Source organism: Pollachius pollachius, assembly GCF_949987615.1.
Source record: "Pollachius pollachius genome assembly, chromosome: 8".
Classification (NCBI taxonomy): Eukaryota; Metazoa; Chordata; class Actinopteri; order Gadiformes; family Gadidae; genus Pollachius; species Pollachius pollachius.
Window position 1 is genome coordinate 1,390,962 of NC_136941.1, and position 22,240 is coordinate 1,413,201.

General features: G+C 49.4%; 2 protein-coding genes across 4 annotated transcripts; both read left to right on the forward strand.

Annotated features, from left to right (window-relative positions):
- The first annotated feature begins 880 nt into the window (after positions 1-880).
- On the forward strand, positions 881-13,514 carry mybl2a (v-myb avian myeloblastosis viral oncogene homolog-like 2a). Of its 3 annotated transcripts, none has more exons than XM_079742441.1 (13): positions 881-977; positions 2,398-2,494; positions 2,708-2,776; positions 3,165-3,257; positions 3,781-4,001; positions 4,274-4,394; positions 4,787-4,840; positions 5,120-5,325; positions 5,914-6,469; positions 7,976-8,224; positions 9,237-9,479; positions 10,874-11,074; positions 11,844-13,514. In XM_079742441.1, exons 2-13 carry the CDS (start codon positions 2,399-2,401, stop codon positions 12,429-12,431), a joined length of 2,697 nt encoding a protein of 898 aa, XP_079598567.1. In that variant the 5' UTR covers positions 881-977; position 2,398; the 3' UTR covers positions 12,432-13,514. The 3 variants fall into 3 exon arrangements, with proteins under 3 accessions (XP_079598567.1, XP_079598566.1, XP_079598568.1); XM_079742440.1 differs by lacking the exon at positions 881-977 and adding an exon at positions 1,542-1,640; XM_079742442.1 differs by lacking the exons at positions 881-977; positions 4,787-4,840 and adding an exon at positions 1,542-1,640.
- A 299-nt stretch (positions 13,515-13,813) lies between these two features.
- On the forward strand, positions 13,814-18,334 carry nsun5 (NOP2/Sun RNA methyltransferase 5; the record flags this gene model as incomplete). The annotated part of the gene is made up of 4 exons (XM_079741000.1): positions 13,814-14,949; positions 15,044-15,254; positions 16,443-16,613; positions 18,112-18,334. Exons 1-4 carry the CDS (start codon positions 14,025-14,027, stop codon positions 18,332-18,334), a joined length of 1,530 nt encoding a protein of 509 aa, XP_079597126.1. The 5' UTR covers positions 13,814-14,024.
- Positions 18,335-22,240: the final 3,906 nt, after the last annotated feature.

The following is a 22,240-nucleotide window of genomic DNA, read 5'->3' on the forward strand; positions in this document are numbered from 1 at the left end:
TGAAATGTGCTCTATGTGCTGTATATAGATTTTTATTTTTATATTATTATTATGATTATATAGGCCTATATATAATTGTATTTGTATATTCACATGCACACAGTTGACCTCAACAGCAGAAGATTAGTGGGAGGGTTTTAACATCCATGTCAGTACATAAAGATGTGCAAAGTTATAGCTTCAAAACCACTGCTGGATTGTTCCCTGTGCCCCTTTAAAGTCCTTTTAATACCCATAAAAATATGCATATACATATTTTACACTTCTTCACTATGTATATAAATATGTTCCAAAATACCAAAATCCGGTCTATCTACTTCCTATGAGCAGGGTACGCCAGTCCTCAGTCCCCGGAGTGAGAAGAACAAGAACTAGACAAATAAGATAACAACAACGACAAGAAAAACACACATGGCGTTTTGACAAAACATCTGACAAAGCATTTTCCGAAACATGTACAAAGAACCAGAAGCATCGAAAGTCCGTCCCTCTCGCGCCTCTCGCCGCTGGACCTGTGTAACTGAAAATCCCGCGCTCTCTAATGGTGCGTTCCCGTGCAACCCGTAACCCGTGTTCTCACATGGCAAGCCGAGTGTGCCACAGTTCGCCGTTAATTTACGGCGAACTGTGGCACACTCGGCTTGCCATATGAAAGTACCCTGGAACGGCAGTCAAACCCGCAACTTACTACCCATGAACTCGTACCAGATCGATGTAGTCCCAGTTCCAGCTCGTAACTTAAGGGCTAAAAAGTGTCCCTGGAACGCGGCATAACGCCTGGGATTGGGAACGACGTTGAGCTTCTGCAGCCGTACCGCTCTGGAACGCGCCTCGCTCTCCCCATGGCCCTGGTACCGTTCTTGAACGCGCCCCGCTCTCCCCGTGTCCCGGGAAAAGCGTTGGTAGGACCGGAGCGCCACGAGTTTGTGAACGGCGCTGAACTGCAAAAACACCCGGACGTCGAAGCCGAGAGACGCGTGAGTTTCTGCCTCGTATTGCCCACAAAAGCGTATTATTTTACCACACTGAATACGCGGGTCAATGTTGTGAGGGGTGCCGTTGTCATCTTCCGTAAATACACCCGAGACGCCTGTGTGTTATTTCGGAATCCTAGAATTGGGGACTTTTGCTCCAAAAAATAAGCCCTAAAAGTAGTAGAAAGTGTCTCGCTGTGTCGCGCATTACGTGAGCGGTAGTGATCAAGTGCGTGTTGGGAATTTCTCTCGTTACGTGAACTATTCCCCCGTCCGTTGAAGAGCCGTTGCTCCCCCCAGAGAGCTCTGCAGGACTGCAACCTCACCGCTCTCACACCGTACTATGTTCGACTCTACTCGGGGCCTTCATCTGTGCGTCTACACGGGTTTTGGCACCGAGCTTTTATTGTAAAAGTGTCCCGCCCGGTCTTTAGTGTATTATTGTTTTGAACGGGCGGTCACAGTCACCGTGCGAGGCTGTGTGTAACCGGTTGGCCCCACCGACTGCGTTGCCAGATTGGGCCAGATCGGGCGGGAAAATCTGGCCCAATCTGGCAACAGCGCCGACTCACCGTCCTCCCTCTCAACAGTCGACCGTTTGCAGGCGTGCTTGCTTGTCTGTTGGAACAGCTTGCTAGCCAAGTTATCCAGTTTTAAAGTCGTGACGTAAGTTTGACTGATTTTTCCCCCCCAGACATTTGCATCGTTGTTGCTTTGCGATTGTTTAAACGTGTCACTTGTTGCCTTCCTGCTTTCGCTTTCACTGGCAGGACATATTATTGTGTGACTGCTGCTAGCTACACAGGAGAATAACATGCAGAAGTTATGTCAACCCGATGGGGGGAAGGGTGGAGGAAATGGTTGTATTTCACAGTAGCTATGTCAATGTGGCCGTGTTGTGTATGCATCGGTGTGTGTTGAATGTCACGTGTTTCATGTCTACTTCTGGGGAGTTGATGCTCACACACACTCTCACGCTTCCATCGGGGTCCCCCACTTGCCCTACTGTGGTCTGTGCTGCTAACGCTGTTGTGTAGAGTGTGAGAACAACACGCTGACATCATGTCCTGGGCAGCCACCCCCCCCCCCCCTCCCTCTCCCAAAGATGGACCGAGTCAAAGTCGAGGTCGATGTGAAAAAATCGGAAACATTATTTGACAGCTGCTCACTTTTGTAAACAATTCTCCAGTCATACACATCAACACGTTTTTTAAGCACGGACGCAAATTGGTTGGCACTTTTTTTGTTTGAACAGAGAGATTAATTGCTGCTTGACCTAGCATTTTATGTAAGGTCATATGACCTAAACAATAACAGTGATTGTGTTATCTATTGTGTTACACTTATCCATACATCCAATATGGATTCTGAGTTTAATTAGCCCAATTTCAGTCTCTGTAATAAAACAACTTTGTCTTGACAGCATGGAGGACGAAGGCACGGAGCAATTGTGGAGCGACTCGGACGAATCAGAGAAGAAAGATGACAAGTTCACTAAAGTCAAATGGACACATGAAGAGGTGAGTCGTGGATGAACCAAAGACAAATCCCTTATCCAAAAATACTCGTGTCTTCCCCTGTTTCGTTTCCACTTCTCCATAACCTGTTGCTGCTGTAACACCTGTTATATTTCTTTTGGGTATTTGAATTTGAGTCTTTTGCCCAAAGTTTTACCACCTCATAATGACAATTTCTGAGATTTGTAACCTTTTTATAATTTTTGCATTTTACAGGATGAGAATCTTAAAACGTTAGTGAGCAACTTTGGAAAGAACTGGAAAGCCATCTCCTCCTTCTTACCAGTAAGTACTAAGTGTATAGAGAACAATCAGAGTTTACTCACTTGATAATAATATAAAACGCTCTCAATGTACATTATGAGTATTATGTTCAACCCTGACCAAAATAGTATTCCAACTATTTGGAATACTATTGGTCAGGGGTTTTGCGCTGCGTTCATTATCGTTTTTACTGGATGCACGAAACACGGAAGGGAGGGGCGAGTTGGCTCTGTTTGTTTTGGATCTCGCTTCAAGCACCAACGGAAGAGACGTCACCCAACATCGCTGTTACAACCTTTAAATGAGGGGCAGTGGGAACAGTGGCACTGGATGCATCACATGTCAAAGTGTTATGGGCCGTCATGGTGAAGCCTCTCCGCTGTTTCCCCCTAACGTCGCTGTGTTCCAGGGGAGGAGCGAGGGCCAGTGTCTGCACCGCTGGAAGAAGCACGTGGACCCCGTTCTGATCAAGGGCTGCTGGACCAAGGACGAGGACGAGCTGGTGAGGCTGTTTCATAACCTGCTCCGTCTGCACCTCCGTCATCAAACCTTTATTTAACCAGGACTAACGCATGGTTACAGAAAAAGGATATAATAATACAAAGGAAACAAAGTAACAAGCATGGGTCCATATTTAGCGTGGGGAACACGGATACATAACGATGGTTACAGTGGCCTTAGAAGCACGACGGATGAGTGGTTCCTTGTATTAAGTTGAGATGTCTTAAGCCGAGATCTCCATTGTAAAGGAGAACAAATAAGTGAAAAGTGACTAACTTACGGGCGTTTACATGTAAGCTCAGTCCTGAACGCAGCGACCCGGGTTTGAATCCTGCCCGTGGTCATTTGCTGCATACCCTTCCCTCTATCTCCCATACCTTCCTCTCTATCTCACTCTATAATAAAGCATAGAAATGCAGAAATAAAGCTTTGAAAAATAAATTACAAGGACTGACACGGGACAACCAAACGGGTCCCTCTGAGGCCACAGACCCTCATCGTCTTCCTGTTTGGCCGCTGTGCAGGTGATGGACCTGGTGGGGAAGTACGGCACCAAGAAGTGGAGTATGATCGCCAAGAAACTGAAGGGCCGGTTGGGAAAGCAGTGTCGCGAGCGCTGGCACAACCACCTCAACCCCCAGGTGAAGAAGAGCTCCTGGACCAAGGAAGAAGACCTCATCATCTACAAGGCCCGCACGTTGCTAGGGAACCGCTGGGCCGAGATCGCCAAGCTGCTGCCCGGGAGGTATGTGGACGGAGCAGGGGGCCATTGGAGGCCAAGGTCGAAACGCTGTCGTTGTAAAGGGCTTGTTTGTTAACCAATGCGCAACTTTGATCGGACCAATGGCCGATACACACGAGCGGAGCTTCAATCGGACTGCTCTAGTTTTCCCTCGTTCGCACCCCCCAAGTTGTGAATGCTCAGCTGCCCTCGATTAAATTATATGTTCATAGCCCTTGATCACCATTACAGTCTCAAAGTGCTTCACAGGCCAAATATTGTATGACTGTTCTCAGAACGGACAACGCCATCAAGAACCACTGGAACTCCACCATCCGGCGCAAGGCAGAGATGGGCCTCTTCACCGAGGACGGCGACAGAAGCTTACTGGACAACGATCAGTTTGAGCAGAGCGAGGTATGGGCCCACCGCTTTGCGACGTCTGTTTACGTATATTTTTATAGTTTACCCGTTGAACCTGGGAACGCGTGTAGGCATGCGCAACGTTTTATGTTGCTCTCTCTCTCGTGTGGAAATGGAAAGGGGAGCGAGTGAGTAGTTCTGTACGGCAATGGAATAGAGATATATAAACGTGGTGTTTATTGCGTCTAACAACATCGAGATCATTAACTGTGGTCATCCTGCAGACAAACATCGGCGCTCCCAACAGAAATATCTGTAATGACAAAGGTTTCGGTCGATGTCGCCCTTTTCAAGCCGTTTTCGATCGCTATTGGCCGATATACGTACATGGGGGGGTTACGCCGATGCGTCTCGAGTTACAAGCCTCTATTGCTGTCGCTCTGCAGGCGGACTTCAGGTTCGACGTGGTCCTGGATTCTGAACCTATATCTCCTGAAGCGGTGAGAGCTCCCTTCGTACACCTGTTAATGACCCGGTAGAACCTCACTCTCAGCATCCTGACCGGCCAACGATGATGCTGTGTCATCGAAATAATGCTTAACCCTAACATTTGTGAAGATGTGTTCGTGTTGTTCATTAACAGGAACGTGAAACATACATGTTCCATATCACGCCGTCACAACAAAGCCGTTGCGTACTTTGTTGTTCTCCAAAAAACCCCCCCCCCCCCCCCCCCCCCCCCAACGGTTCATCATCTCCCTGTCCCGCTGGCCTCGTAGGTCCAGCCGGAGAAGGCGAAGAAGCCCCCCAGGCCCAAGGAGAAGACCGTGGCGGCGCCGCCTCCGCCGAGCCTGGAGTCGAGGACCTCCCCGACCCCTGACCCCCAAGCCAGAGAGAAGGCCCCTCCGGAGCCGGCCTCCACCTTCAGCAAGAGGCTGGTGGCCGCCGCCCTGAGGATGATCGCTGAGGACATGCTGCCGCTCAGGTGAGCGCCACAGCGGCTCAGAACCGCGCTCAGATCCATCGGTTCAGGGGGAGGGGGGGCACCATATGGGTTACGCCTCCACATAATATTGTACCTTTTAATGTAACGTTTGTGTCAGTGCGTCCTGTTGTAAAGAAATGACACAATGCACTTTTTTTTAATGCTCCTGACGTATTGTATGTTGTACGTCCTGGCACTTTAAAGTAGTACTAAGCATCGGGTCGCGTCTTATCCTAGCTATCTTTGTTGTGTACGGGGAATGGGTTAACCTAGCCGTTGTTAGTGCTTGGCACTTGGCTCTGTGAACATCCTTACCGTACCGACAGTGATATATTGTTGCGTCTGTTTCTTCTGTCATATGTACTTGTTCTAAGTTATTTCGGATAAAAGCGTCTGCTAAACGCCCTAATTCTAAAATGTCAATGTAAATGTAATTAATACACTGATGCAAAAATGGTGACACAGACGCAAGCGAGATGCTGTCTTCATAAGCCCTCCTCTGTCCTCCTCCCTTTAACGATGTGCATCTCACCCTCATCCCCGCCCACCCCCCATCTCCCCCCTTGCCCCCTGCTCCCCCCCTCCCAGCTTCGTGGAGGGCGCGGGGTTCCGCTCCTTCATGGCCACCGTCGCGCCCCACTACCTGCGTCTGTCTCAGCGCGCCGTGGGCCTGCAGCTCTACGAGGACGTGGAGCGCAGGGTCAAGCCCCAGCTCATCCACGACCTCCAGGCCCGCCTCTCCGGCGGCGAGGACGGCGACCGGAGGGGCGCCATCCACGTGACCTTCGACCTCTGGGCGGGGAGATCGCCCTCGCCCTCGCGCGCCTCCTCGCCGTCCTCGCCCCCCTCGCCCCCCTCCTCCTCCTCCTCCTCGTCCTCCTCCGCCGCCACCGCCGCCACCGCCGGGGAGGAGCCCGTGGTCGTGGCGGTCCAGCTGCACTTCGTGGACAGCGGCTGGCGGCTGCGGCAGCCCACCGTGGCGTTCCGACAGCTGGCCGGCGGTGGGCGCCTAGCGGCGGCGCTGGGCCGGGAGCTGGAGGAGGTGCTGCTTGGATACGGCCTCTTCCCGCACGCCGTGGGCTACGTGGTGGCCAGCCGTGCCAAGGAGGCGCTGGGGGCCAACTCCGTGTTCGGGGACTATAAGGTCCGTGGGAATGGAAATGGACTGCGTTGATGTAGCAGCCTGGCTATCGCCAGAAAATGACGGCTGCTTCCCCGGACCAAGCTCAATCTACGATTGAGCTTGGTCGTCATTTTCTTCAGCACAAGCGGCGTGGTCAACGGGGCCTAGTTCAAACGACTCTGTACGCGATTGGCTGCCTGCCGTCGCTTCCCTGTCGTCGTTGTGTTAAACCAGCCAATAGCGCGCCGGGGGGAGAAGCCAGCTGGGTGATTGGCTCCCGCGAAAACGTATCAGAAGTAGGAATAAATGTATCGCTCTTCTTCTTGTGCAGGGCGAAGTCAAATCGCCGGGAGAATGGGCGGGTCTACCCAGTCTATTTATATAGCGCTTTATCTAACCAGTGGCCACCCAAAGCGCTCTACAATATTGCCCCACATTTCCCTCCAGAAAAATGCGGCGTTTTGTTGTGATTGTTGCGGCCAAAAAATCCTTGATTATGCGGCACGTTTTCTTAAAAAATGCGATGAAATATGCGGCATATTTATGCAATTTTATGCGATGAAATTGCGGGAACTTGCAAAAATTGAGGGAACTTGCGAAAAAATGCGGCTTTACGATGACGTTCATGTCGCGTAATTACGTCAATTCATAACGTTCCCATGGCAACAGGGGGAAATGGCTGCTCTTGTGTGAAGTAAACGCAACAAGCCGGGATCTAACCTGCAACCTTCAGGTTACCAGCCAACCTGCTCAACCTCCTGAGCTGCTGCCACACCTGTGTTCTGCGTTTTGATTGGTCGAAGGGGCCGCCGGTGTGCGTCGGTGAGAGCGGGAAAGCGGAGAAGATAGATGAATACTTTATGGATCCCTGGGGGGATCCATAAACAGCATACACAAACATAAACAAGATGATAAATTAAAATAAAACATTCACATGGATCATATGGATGATTAAAGATATGCTGAGAAAAGCGGAGGAGGGCGATGTTTTGCAAGTAAAACACCGAAACCACTCCCCCTTCATCACGGCTATTGAGAAGCACCTGTGATTGACAGGTTCCCTGAACCAATCAGGAGTAGATTTCCTGACAGGTCAGAAATGAGACAAGAGTGGTATAGAATCTAAATTGGCTCAGGTAGAAGGTCAACTCTAAACGGATCATCTTACCCGGCACTCCCCTCACTTAAAGCTGATGGATGGCTATGCCATTTTAAATTATTATTAAGGCTCAAGTAATATCTCTTACTACTTACCACAGCACCGTTTTTTTATATAATTGTATTTTTAAATTTCTTATCTGTCGATTGATAGATTTCTTTTACTTCAATCGTTTTTTTACTCATTACTGTTTAACTTCCATTTTATTGATTAATTGACCTTTACAAGCTTGTTTACACTATTGGTTTGCTTGCAGCCTTCCTGGTGGTTCTCCATCCATACCTCATATAGGTTCTGTATCTATATCCATCTGTGGTTAACTTTTCCATTTAGTGAACAGAGCTCTTGTGATTGGTCGGTTCCCTCAGGTCATGTGCTCGTCGCCGCGCGGTGACCCAGACGCCGACGACCTGGCGGCGTTCCTGGGGGACCGGCCGGCCGAGGCGGACCCCTCCCCGTTCTCGGAGCTCCAGACGGGAACGCCGGCGAGCTGCGTGGTGGCGACGCTCCAGCTGGTCATCCGGGAGGCGCTGAAGAACTCCCGCGTGGTGGAGAACGTTCTGTCCCAGCTGCGCTGCGTGGTCGCCTTCTTCAGGACCAACGGCTACTGGAACGAGGTGAGGGGGGGGGCAACGGCTACTGGAACGAGGTGAGGAGGGAGGGAGGGAGGGAGAGAGAGAGAGAGGCTGACAGGGATTGAGAGACGGAGGGGGAGTAATTAAGAGAGAGAGAGAGAGAGAGAGAGGGATTGAGGAGAGACAGGGAGACAGACAGGGATTTGGGGAGCGGGAGCAATTGACCAAGAGAGTGGGAGAGACATTCCTGTCCACTGACTAGGTTTAGCAACAGCTGCATTCAGAAACAGTTTCAACTAAAAAGACCGAAGAGAACGGGAGGCGCTTGGATGCCAAGCAAAATGGGAACAACAGCCTTAAAGCGGTCGATCGCAGACTTCGGAACGTGAGCGAGTCAGGACAGGCGTGTCGCGAGTTGAAGCCTCGCCTTCCAGAGAGTATCCCCGCTGGAGTGGAGATGCAAGTCCCAGCCGGCCACACTCAGTCACACCGAGCCAGCTCGTGTGAACGGAGAAGGGCCAGAGGTGTTTGCGCTGGACCGTCTGTTAACCAGTGCAGGGATCACAAGTTCAATGGATATACACAGGTGTGCATGTCTGTGTTTGGTCTTTGGTGGGTGCTGCTATACCGAGCTTCCCACTAGGGGTGTGACGATTCACTCAGCTCACGATTCTATACTCGATATGGGGTTCACGATTCGATATCATAACGATATTCTGAACAAAACTTGAATGAAGAAAATGTATGACTGGAAAAATGTTGTAGTTTATTTTAAAGACACAAATATGCAAAACAATGCCATTTGCCATATATTTCCAATTCTTATGAAATTGTTAACAAGATGTGTTAAAGTAATATGGTATAGAATAATCGCCTTTTCATAAATGGCAATAACCAAAAAGTTTTTCTTAGTCTATTAATTTTTAAGTGCAAACCTATGTCCATAAATAAAGTATGATTATTATTATTTTTCTATCATTTTTTTCATCTCATAGTCTCATTTCGTCACGCTTTAACCCCGGTGCACTGAGCCAGCCTCGCCTTTGTCTCCCAGGTGCTGCTGAAGGACTGTTTCTTCTCCCTGTCGCCCCCTGGCCACATGGGCCGCTGGAACTCCCTGATGACGTCCATGCGGCGCCTGGTCGACCCGGCCTCCTGGAGCTCCATCATGACCCTGCTGGCCCAGGCCCGCATCGAGGCGCAGGACTCCACCAGCGCCCCCCCGCTGGTCCGCGCCCGGCGAGAGCAGCTGGTGGACATCCTGGGCCTGCTGCAGCCCTTCGAGGACGCCATCCAGGTACGGCCGCCTGCGTGCTTTACGCGAGGCATCATGTCTAGAAGCCCCCGGGGATGGCCAACCCGGTCGCTGCGCCCTGAATGGGGGCTTATTTTCGATAACGACCGGCGACGTTCTATACATTATCCCGCTTGTCGCACGGCGACGTTCCAAAACGAGAAAAATAACTTCACACCGTGTGTCTTTTTACAATTTATTTGTGACCAGCCTTCGTAGTGTTGATCAGCAGAGAAATAGTCCGCCAGAGACGTTGACGTCGCTTAGCAACCGAGGACGCTGGGGCTGATGAGTTACCGGACTACTTGCGGAGTGATACGAAAGACGGCAAAAAAAATCGACTTTCCTTGACAGCGGTCATTATATGCTTAGCAGCGGTTGAGAAGAGCCGAGTGATAATAAGCATTATTACATGGCTCTTCCCAATGCTGTGGAACGCTCCGTTCACTTGCATGGGCCTTCCCGACTTCCGGCAGTGAATTATTATTTTTTGATAATTCAACCGTTGCCAAGCATATAATGCCCGCTGTCAAGGAAAGTGGATATTTTTGCGTCTGATTCACGTCTTTGGTATCACTCCGCAAGTAGTCCGGTAACTCGTCAACCCAAGCGTACTCGTTTGCTAAGCGATGTCAACGTCTTCGGCGGACTATTTCTCTGCTGATCAACACTACGAAGGCTGGTCACAAATAAATTGTAATAGGACACACCGTGTGTAGTTATTTTTTCGTTTTGGCAAGTAGCCGTGTAATAAGCGGGATAATGTATAGAACGTTGCCGGTCATTATTGATAATGACCGGCGTTCTATACATTATCCCTTACTTGTTTAATAGGATCCCTATTAGCTGTCACTAAAGTGGGACGAGCTAGTCTTCCTGGGGTCCACACAGAAAGACACAAAACATAACAATACACAAGAGACAAATCGTAATTCACTTAACAATGATAATCTAAAAGCAGTAAATCATTATGAACATCAGAAATTATTCAGAAAAAGTTAGAACATTCATGGGTATTACAATCGTTATTGCATTCATACAGTAGGCATGTCCGTTCCCTACTCACACCTTTAAAATGTGCCGTCTCAAATGGTAATTGAAAGATACTTTGCTCTTCAATTCTCGTACATTCAGTGGGCAATAATTCCAATGATTTATGCCTCGATTGTTTAGCCCCGATTTTTAAGATGTGTACATTTGAAAAAAAAAAATATATATATATTGCCGAAGCAAGTTTTATCATTAAATAAGTTATAGAATCGATCATACAATATGTGCTCACACGTTCTTATATTTGACATTAGATGGAGGCTGTTTTATTGGGATAGTGTTTTAGCCTCTGTCTGTATTGTTCATTATAGCCTCTGGCTGATGCTGCCTTGCCCCGCCCCCCGCAGGTCCTCCAGAAGCCGGGGGTCACCCTCTCCTTCGTCATCCCCTCGCTGATGGGCCTGGACAAGGTGCTGGAGGGCCGGCCCACCGGCTACACCCACTTCTCCAAGGCCCTGCGGGCGGGGCTCCAGAGCCACCTGCAGCCCCTCATCCTCCAGAGAGACCTCATCCTGGCCACCGTGCTGGACCCCCGCATCAAGCTGCAGGTGACCTGACCGCCGCCAGCGCCCAGCTCCTAGCTCCTAGCTCCTAGCTCCTAGCGCCTAGCGCCCAGCTCCTAGCTCCTAGCGCCCAGCTCCTAGCGCCTAGCTCCTAGCTCCTAGCTCCTAGCTCCTAGCTCCTAGCGCCCAGCTCCTAGCTCCTAGCTCCTAGCGCCCAGCTCCTAGCTCCTAGCGCCCCGCTCCTAGCGCCCAGCTCCTAGCTCCTAGCGCCCAGCCCCTAGCTCCTAGCGCCCAGCTCCTAGCTCCTAGCGCCCAGCTCCTAGCTCCTAGCTCTAGCTCCTAGCTCCCAGCTCCTAGCGCCCAGCTCCTGGCTCCTAGCTACTAGCTCCTAGCTCCTGGCTCCAGGCTCCTAGCTCCTAGCTCCTAGCTCCTAGCTCCTAGCGCCCAGCTCTGGTCCTGGGGAAGAGTCTGCTGGACCACGGATATGGAGGATTATTCTTCTGCTTCTCGTTGGTTTTAATTGATTTGAAAACACGTGTACAGCGGTGTTTCTGCGATGTTTTTGAAATAATAGCATTCGGTTTTTGAGAAGGACAAACAGCAAATTAATACAAACCCAAATCAAGTGAGTCACCATGACTCCAACATCTGCCTATACTGTGAAATGCCCCGCCCCTGGGGCCAGCACTGTTTATCCTGGGGGGGGGGGGCTGATCATCATCCGGCCGTGCATCATTTGAATTCCTACAACGGCCAAAGCCCACATTGTCAGCCCGACCCTAAACTCAACCTAACCCTCCGTGTCTCCTTGCAGCCGTTCCCCGACAGCAAGCAGGAGAGCGAGGAGTCGTTCCTGACGGTCCCGTCCAAATCCCGGATCCAGTCCATGCTGGAGACGGTGCTGGAGGACACGGAGGCCTCGGCCTCTCCCACGGCCGGCTCCCAGGAGGAAGAGGAGGAGGAGGACGAGGAGGTGCGGACCAGTGAGGAGAAGCCCCTCCAGTCCGCGTCCGGACCCCGCGGGGCGCCGGCCGAGGCGCCGACGCTCTCAGAGCTGGAGGGGTACCTGTCGGAGCCGCTGCTGGAAGGCGACGCCCCCTTGCTGTTCTGGAAGGCCGCCCGCAGGTTCCCCAAGCTCCAGAGCATGGCCCGCCGGCTGCTGGCCATCCCGGCCACGTCGGGGGGCTTCCCGCGCCTCTACCCCATGGCGGCCAGCATCGTGAAGGCCAAGAGGAGCCGCCTGCCGCCCCACACCACCGAGAGGCTCCTCCTCTTCAGGGAGTCCATCCGGTGGAAGCAGGGGCCGCCGACGGGCCGGAAGGCCCCGGCGGCGCCGAGGCGAGACTCCGGCTCCTATTATTGTAAAGTGCAAAGACGCATGGTAAGGAAGACCTCTGCGTGATCACAGCCGCGCTGGGGGCTTCGCCCGCGGCTAGCACTGCGTCGGTTGACAGAATGGGATCCGGACATCCGGTCGGGTTGGGCAGAGGAACGAACGATGGTACTTTTAGCTGCATACACATTAGCGAGGTACCTTCTGGGTACTGCTTGTGTTGCTCGATTTTTCCCTCTTTTGCATTTTTTTTCTTTTATTCACAGCCAATCAAAAGTCTTCTATGACGTTGATTATGGATGCGAGGAACAGACCCAGGAACACTGACACAGAAAAGGGCTTCAGGCCCCCTTCCTCTCCTTAAGTAGATCCTCTGCGAATCGCGACCTGGAGTCTTCTCCAACCAGACCTCATTGAACTGCTCGGCCTTTGTCTCTCTTCAGAACTGTGTCGTACTACAGGTGTGGCCCGGGGGTTGTCCCGGTCAGTTCAACCAATTTGTTTTTGTTTGTTTATGCAGTTGCTAAATGCTATTAGGAAGAGGAGCCAATGGTGGCCTGTCGCTGATGTGTGTTGAACCACACTCAACAGGCGTCATAGTCAAGAGAAAAAGGATCCTGTGCTACTGAAGTAAAATTATAGTTTCTCTCTGTTTTCGGCCTTTTTACGTTGAATGTGTAGTTGTTCCATTTGAGAGCGATGTGGTGGATAATTAATGAATACTGAAATACATAATACCTCTAATGGTGTCTGGAGGCCTCTTAGATGGAGGGCCAAATGACGGGTTCCCAGCCTTCTTGTGTGTTGAAAGGTCCTGTGTATTATCGTGTAATCTGTGGATCAGAAGGGTCCCTGTACAAAATTGTTTCATAAGTAGAGTATGAGGTAGTTCGAACAATGGCCATTCCTGAGAGATTATTTAATTGAGCAGCAATTGACTCAATTTTGTTTTCTTTTTCGTTTGTACATTATATAAATCCACCAAAATGGATGTGCATTTTATACAATTCCAACTCCAGCTGATATGCAGTTTTTCTCTGAGTTACATTTCTAAAATACTTTGATCACAATTGGCAAAACTATTTTTGTTGAGTGTATTTTGTGATAAGAAAGCAAGGGTTGTTGCTGAATGTAAAGATCACAAATAAAATATTTTACAGTTCATTTACTTTGCTGTTTCTCAAGTTTATAATGAAGTTGTTTCACCGTCAATTAGGTCATTCTTCCCTGTTTCTAGAACGGAGGTGGATCATTATAGATTTTGAAAAAAGCCGAGAAGAACTACTTTCATACACTGGTGATTCTATTTTTGTTTGCTTTTATTTTTGTCCTTTCTTGTTGCCAGTAGTTTCCGTCCTTCCTCATGCACCATTGGCTGAACGAGTACTACGTCACACCAAAACATCTCGTGACGCTGCAACTACTTCCGGTATCATGCCTTCTCCCCCATGTGCATGTCGGACTCCTTCCATGCTGGCCAACTAATTTGTCAAAGTTATAATTTGAGAACGACGTACGAAGGAGAATAACGCTCTCTGTAACGAGCACCGTGTAACGCCTCCTCAGGGCTGCCATGTCGATCATCACGGTGAACATCTCACGGTAACGTCGGCAGTGACTTTACAATTCAACACATGATCTAGTGTTAACCGAGTGTAAATCATGGCGTTATACGCGAAAGCGGCGGACATCCTGGAGAAAGTGGAGAGTAAGCAGGGCGCTGTGAAGACGTTGGTCTTCGAGAGCAAATTTCAGAACATCAAGCAGTTGTTCGCGTTGGTTTGCGAGACCCAGAAATACTCCTCCGTCCTCCAAGAGTTGATCGAGACCACCAAGCTGCTGAAACAGACCAAGGTGAAGATGACCCAGGCCAAAGTGCTGGTGTACGACCTTCTGATCGGCCAAGGCGTCAAATGCGGCGGACCCTGGAAGGTGATGATGATGAAGCACCGGGCTCGACTCGAGGCGGCGCTGGCCCGCATGAAGATCAAGCAGAAGGTGACCAAGAATAAAGATCTGCTGCCCTCTAGCGTCCAGCAGGCCGAGGGCGTGCTGCTCCCCAGGTACGTGCGCGTGAACACGCTGAAAACCACGGTGGACGATGCGGTGGACTACTTCAAACGGGACGGCTTCTCCTACCTCGGCGAGGCCAACCGACTCGACGATCTGGACCTGAAGGCCAAGAGCTTCGTGAGGGACCTGCACCTCTCGGACGTACTGGTCTTCGCTCCCAAGACGGAATTCCACGAGCATTTCCTGTACAAGGCGGGACACCTCATCCTGCAGGACAAGGCCAGCTGCTTGCCCGCCTTCCTCCTCAACCCCCCGACAAACAGCCATGTCATCGACGCCTGCGCCGCCCCCGGCAACAAGACCAGCCACCTGGCGGCCATCATGAAGAACAAGGGCCGTCTGTTCGCCTTCGACCTGGACGCCAAGCGCCTTTCCACCATGTCCACCCTCCTGCTGCGGGCCGGGGTCCGCTGCCACCAGCTGGCCCACCAGGACTTCCTGAAGGTGGACCCGGCCGACCCGCGGTACAAAGACGTGGAGTACGTCCTGCTGGACCCGTCCTGCAGCGGATCGGGTAGGAGACTCTTACTTTGAAAACCCGCTTCCAGACTGGGATTTGGTCCGTCCCCCCCCTTTGTAGTGACATCGTTGTGTGTCCGTGTGTCCAGGTATGGTGTGCCTGGGGACGGACGCCTCGCCGCCGGACCCAGAGCGGGAGCAGCGTCGCCTAGGCAACCTGGCGGCGTTCCAGCTGCGCTGTCTGAACCACGCCCTGGGCTTCCCCCAGCTGCAGAGGCTGGTGTACTCCACCTGCTCCGTCCACGCTGAGGAGAACGAGAAGGTGGTGGCCGCCGGTCTGCAGCAGAACCCCGGCTTCAGGTAACACTCACTCACTACATTCACTCACTCACTATATTCACTCACTCACTACATTCACTCACTCACTACATTCACTCACTCACTATATTCACTCACTCACTACATTCACTCACTCACTATAATCACTCACTCACTATATTCACTCACTCACTACATTCACTCACTCACTATATTCACTCACTCACTATATTCACTCACTCACTACATTCACTCACTCACTATATTCACTCACTCACTACATTCACTCACTCACTCACTCACTATATTCACTCACTCACTACATTCACTCACTCACTACAGTCACTCACTCACTATAATCACTCACTCACTCACTCACTACATTCACTCACTCACTACATTCATTCACTCACTCACTATAATCACTCACTCACTCACTCACTATATTCACTCACTCACTATATTCAATCACTCACTACATTCACTCACTCACTATATTCACTCACTCACTATATTCACTCACTCACTACATTCACTCACTCACTACATTCACTCACTCACTACATTCACTCACTCACTACATTCACTCACTCACTATATTCACTCACTCACTATATTCACTCACTCACTACATTCACTCACTCACTACATTCACTCACTCACTATAATCACTCACTCACTATATTCACTCACTCACTACATTCACTCACTCACAATATTCACTCACTCACTATAATCACTCACTCACTATAATCACTCACTCACTCACTATATTCACTCACTCACTATAATCACGCACTCACTATATTCACTCACTCACTATTTTCACTCACTCACTCTATTCACTCACAATATTCACTCCCTCACTATATTCACTCACTCACTATATTCACTCCCTCACTATATTCACTCACTCACTATATTCACTCCCTCACTATATTCACTCACTCACTATATTCACTCACTCACTATATTCACTCACTCACTATATTCACTCACTCACTATATTCACTTTGACTGAGCCCACTGCAATATATGAACACTAACTCTTCTTACCAGAGTCAGAAGGTGGGTGAAAACATTTGTTCACGACGTTCGTGTCCAAACGTGGCTTCTGTCATCAGATCTCAGCACCTCTTCCATGTCTCACAGCGGTATCCTCAGCTGAGTTTCGATCAGATGAACTATAAGTTTGATGTTTCTAAGCCCTGCCTCCCGTGGTCCCTGCAGGTTGGTGCACCTCCTCCCCGTGTGGCCGGAGAGGGGACTGCAGCCGCTCAGCCAGTGTCTGCGGGCCAGCACCACCAAGACCCTCACCCACGGCTTCTTTGTGGCTCTGCTGGAGCGCCACAGTGACGCCGTGTCCACAGCGCCCCCTAGCCTAGAGGAGGCCGGCGCCAGGTAAATATCTGAACCAAGGGCGTTTCAAATCGCAAGGCCAATCCCTGAAACTACACGGGGGCTGCTTGCGGCTCAGGAGGTAGAGCGGGCTGGCCGGTAACCGGAAGGTTGCTAGTTCGATCCCCGGCTCCTCCTAGTGTGAGGGTCGAGTTGAACCTGAGCAAGACACCCTCCCCCCCCCCCCCCGACTGCTCCTGACGAGCTGGCAGTAGTAATGCGCGATATAAACGATATACGATATAAACGATAAAAAAAAAATGGCCTACGATAGATTTTAATTCTATCGCTGTTAAAATACAAAATACAAAAAAAAAAAACGCAAAATACAATGTTTAATTTTTGGTTTGGTGCGGTTCCATTTCACATTGCAATTTTCGCAACAGTGACAGAATTTGTCAACAAACCCGCATGTGTGCAAAGAACGTTAAATCATTGGACAAAAAGGTCCGGGGGGCGGGGGGAGGCACCGGTGAAAGTAAACAATCATGGATATCCAGCGTGATAAACATTGATCTGCGGAGCAATCCAACTCCTTCTCCCTCATCCTGAGTCGGAATGTGTTAAATGCATCGGCATTTTTAAGTTATGTTTTTCCAGCATACTTTTTACTTTCTTTTGTCGGACCGTCGGGTGGTGGCTCAACATGGAGCAAAGAGGAGACGGAATGTCTTTTGGATATCGGACCCAAATATCCAATAGACGTTCCGTCTCCTCTTTGCTCCATGTTGAGCAACGTCTCCGAGACCACCTCTCCGGCTGGGTCAACCTCCTTTTAATCAATAAAAAATATCACGTAATCGACAAAAATCGTAACAATCAATGATCGATCATCAATTAATCATGCCCATCCCTAACTGTCAGTGTCTGTTCCTTATCTAAAAAGACACCAGTTTTTCCTGTTCTCTGCATCTTGGGTGGCATTTAAGAACCAAGGACTTAAACTAAGTGTAGTGCCTTTTAGAATGGTTTGCACTTAAGGAAAGAAACCCAATACTAATTTTATTTATCTGCAACATTATGTTGAATGATTACAGTGTTTCACAATAAATGTTCTCGAAATGACATGCTATATTTCTCTTTTTTTAAAATACATTTAGCAGTTTGGCTTTCCTTAGAGTCTATGTAACCTGTTCTGAAATGGTTATTTTATGATTTTATATCGTGATATACATCGTTATCGCAAGACGCTGCAATGTATATCGCAATATGGATTTTAGGCCATATCGCCCATCCCTAGCTGGCAGTCGCCATGCGTGGCTGACACCGCCGTCGGTGTGTGAATGGGTGAATGTTTGGCACTATTGTAAAGCGCTTTGAGTGGCTGCTGGTTAGGAAAGCACGGTATAAATGCAGTCCGTTTACCATTTACAAAGATTTCAGTGAACAATGCGAGGAATATTCAATGGCCTTCTACCCGACAACGCGAAGCATGCTGACACTAAACTGAAACCCACCGTATCAAGATGAATCTCACACCGGCCCTTCTCTCCGGCAGCAGTACGCCCAGCCAGGAAGTGACATCAGCGCGTCCCTCTGAGGAGGCTCAGGGGAAGCCAGCTGTGGCAGCGCCCCCGGAGGACAGGATTAACAGTGAAGAGGAGGAGGAGGAGGAGGAGGAGGAGGAGGTGAAAACGAGTCCTGTTGAAGGACAGGCCAAGAAGAAGAGGAAGAGGAATAAGAAGAATAAGAAGAAGAAGGCAGCGACCCCCATAGTGGCTTGAGAGGAGGTTAAGAGCTTGGTCTGGTTGTGTTCTGAGGAGGCTCTGTCTGTATTGTGCTCTTTATTCTGAGAAATAGAATAAATCCTTTTTGTAATTTCAGTATTGTTTATTTTTTATTCTTAATGATGTGTGAATTGACGTTGGCTTTGTCACACTCCCACTAAAAGCTACAGTGGGCAATTTTGAGATCCCAGCCGGTGTTAACTAGATTTTGATTATTTTCTTTGATAATGTCGGGCTGTCTGGATTTAAAGAGAATTGAAACAAATATTTCCAAAAAAGAAAACGTACAAAATTCATGTCTTTGTAAGTTTGTACGTTTCTGACGTTTCATGTCGGCCCTATTTTTGCTGGAACTTTTACAAACATTTGTATTTCAAACATCAAATTGACTTAATTTTCTGTGTTCCTCAATTCAAAACCTCTGCTCGCGTCAAACTTTGATCACAAACATCAGCCGTTGGCGAGTCTGGCTTCGTAGTAATATTCTCTAATTAGATTCTCGTTCTCCTCATGCCTTGAGGCTCCAGTAGGCGCTGCTCTCACCATATTTGACGAGACCTCTAGTGACGTGCTCAGTAGGTATTTAGCAGGCAGTTTGATGGATGGAGACCTTACGATACACTCACACCTTAGTGTGAGTGTATAGTAAGTCAGTGGTGTGTTCGTTGATTTGGCTCTCAGCGTTTATCCAGGTTCGGTTTCGATGGGGGTTAGGGTTTCAAGATGTCTTGTTTACTCAAAGACAAGATACTTGCATTTAGGCTAGTAACAAGCAGGAGTCTCTCTCTCTCTCTCTCTCTCTCTCTCTTTCTCTTTCTCTTTCTCTTTCTCTTTCTCTCTCTCTCTCTCTCTAGATCAGCGATGTAACCTTGATGTGTAGTGACAGTCTAATGGTACTGCCTGTGTCCTTGGGCAGTGATCTGGAATAATATCCTCAGAGAGAAAACACACCCTCTCCACCTACACACACACAATCCCCAACCGCTTTCAGCCTTCAACCACACCTTTCACCTAATTTCTCTCTTTTCTTCTGTAGTGTTGTCACTTCATTTGCTAATACTCCACTCTCCCATGCCCTCCCTCCAAAACTGCATGTGTTTCTGTCATGTGTTTTGGGCAGCACTGCAATCCACTGTCTCTACCTGCTTCAGTTCAACCACGTATGAGGGACACAGTAAAACACGTATTCAGTGCGATTTTAATAACAGATCAGCTAAGAATTTAATTTTGGTTGCAGAGGAACTGTCGTTTTATGGAGCACAGGCAAAGATTTCTTGGCTAAGTACCAATTCTACGTCCATCCAGGCATGTCTGCAGTGAACCCAGAAGGGTTGCACCTCTCGATGTAAGCCGTGGTTTCGTCCACTAGAGGGCAGTGTTGTGCCTGTCCTTACAGCAGAGACCCGGACTGGCGTAGTTTGTCCTATCGACTGACTGGACAAACAAAGCTTGTAGTACATACTAAAAGGTCTAACAATGAGGTTTGCCAACCTAAAAACGCTGTTTGTGAATCAAGGTATATTGTGAATTTTTCAATAGTATTTGTTTATTGAAAAGATATTTAAAATTGTGAACTTGGGTTGTTCACAGGAACCAGCTGCGGTTTTAACAAAGCTTTTTATAACCCAGATTGTCCAGGGGGTTCATGGGTGTGGACACTATCAGGCAGATCACCTGGGTCTTCTGAGTTACACAGGATCCTTTTTATTCACGCCTGTGACCAGAACAGTAATGACTTTATATCCACATTTCTTCATGTATTTATCCAAATGGTGTAAAATGGTGTTTTTCTAAGATGTGTGTATGAGTGCTTCTCTCTCTCTCTCTCTCTCTCTCTCTCTCTCTCTCTCTCTCTCTCTCTCTCTCTCTCTCTCTCTCTCTCTCTCTCTCTCTCTCTCTCTCTCTCTCTCTCTCTCTCTCTCTCTCTCTCCCCCCTTGTGTCACTCCCTCCATCGGCCCTCAGCTCCTCTGTACCTCAAGCCTCCATCTTTGCACTCCCCACGTTGTGGCGGCCATTTTTCGTAGATCCCTCTCCATCCTCCTTGCCCCCCCACACCTCAACATCCCTCTTCCTCCATCCTCTTCATCCTCTCCACCGCCACATCCCTATATGGAGGTTAGGGGGCGGAGTCTAACTCCAGAGGGGGCGGGGCTTCACCACACTAGCTGCCCTCTGAGTAGGGGAAGACGTAGACTCCTCCCATTGGTCCCCTTGGACGCGCACTCGTCCGAGGGACGCGACCGCTCTGATTGGTCGGTGAGGTGACCTGCTTTGACTTGGGCCCGGCCTGCGGTGGGCGGAGTCACGGCGGCGGCAGCAGCTGAGGCAGGGCGGAGTCAGGCGCTCCAGTGGCTGTGATTGGCTGTTGTAGGGTGGGGTTCAGGACGTAGCGGGGGGGGGAGGAGGAGACAGACATAACCTCTGCCTGCCGGGCAAAGGTGGAGGAGGAGAGAACGTGAGAATGAATGAGTGAGTGAGATGATATATATATATATATAGATATATACAAAGTGTCTTCTAGGGATTTGATGCCATTCTGCTTAGATTCCAGTTGACCAAATGTTCCCTCTCCTCTTGTGTCTTTCCTTACTGTTGTCTCCTTATAATTATTATTTCACAAGTTGTCACGCCGAACACATCCGATGTCGTCCTGCCACCGTCGGCCCACGCCTTCAGCCGCCCTGTAGAACCCCCGGACTCCATGGCCGTTGAATGAGGAGTTGGTACGTCCTGATGTACAGCAACACACTCTTTGTGTGTCGTAGTAACACATACTGTACACGCACACGTCTGCCGCTAATACGGTTTGACATGAGACGAGTGTGTTCCTTTGTGTCTGTCAGACTAGCCGCGAGGCATGTGTGTGTGTGCTTGTGTGTGTGTGCGTGCGAATGTGTGAATGTAGGGGGCTGGGGGTGTGTGCGTGTATATCTGTGTGTGAATTGGGGGGGCTGGGTCTGACTGGGGGGTCATTCAAGTGGAAGACAGCAGGCCGCCCTGTAGCTGTGTCTGGCTCCCCAGTGACCGAAAGGACAGCAACATATCCACAAAAAGCCCTAATGCATTATTCACACGCACGTTAAAACACTCACGTACACGCAAATGTATACATACATGCATATTCATGTGTATCTAGAAACACACATACATGGCAGTCAGTGCATGTGCGTTGTGCGCTGTGGCAGAGTATATGCATTGAATAATTTCATATATTTATCCTTATCCGTTCAAACAATTATTCAGAGCAGAATCATTTCATAAAGGGGCCTTAATGTGAGCAGTGTCCAGTAGTTGAGCACGTTGTGTAATACAGTCAGAGAAAAACATAATAAGTGAAACATACATTTACTTTGTCATTGATGATGACAAAGAACTTCAACCACAGTCACTCTTTAACGGTATTGTTGTATTTTGAATATATTTTTAAGCGACCTCCTTTGAGGCGATGAGAGCGTCCACACATGGTGTCCTCGACAGCTGGATAGACGGAGCAGACAGATGCCTGGACGTCTGTCGAACTAGAACATCTACATGTTTACACCCTCCCCCCCACACCCAGACATATACAGTACGCACACACTAGGCACGGGACACACACACTAGGCACACACACACGTATGAATGCACACACACACGTACGAATGCACACACACACACACGTAAACTCAAACACACACACACACGTACAAACCTATGTACACACACTCACATGCAAACGCAAGCACGCCGCACACGCCAAAGCTGACATGCCAGCTTTGGCTCAAAGTGCAGACGGCGCCCCTGCTGTGGTAGAGAGCCAGGGTTCAAAGGTCATCCCCAATATCACATCCAATCAGGTGGCCGTGCGTACGACTGTACGTACAGTGGGGAGGACAAAGGGCTAAAGAGCTGGGCTTGTGTGT

Excerpts from the sequence above, each read along its gene's own strand:
- mybl2a (XM_079742441.1), top strand. The coding sequence starts at position 2,399 with ATGGAGGACGAAGGCACGGAGCAATTGTGGAGCGACTCGGACGAATCA. Across the intron at positions 4,002-4,273 it reads GCCAAGCTGCTGCCCGGGAG|AACGGACAACGCCATCAAGA; the intron begins GTATGTGGACGG and ends GACTGTTCTCAG. Across the intron at positions 8,225-9,236 it reads CCAACGGCTACTGGAACGAG|GTGCTGCTGAAGGACTGTTT; the intron begins GTGAGGGGGGGG and ends TTTGTCTCCCAG.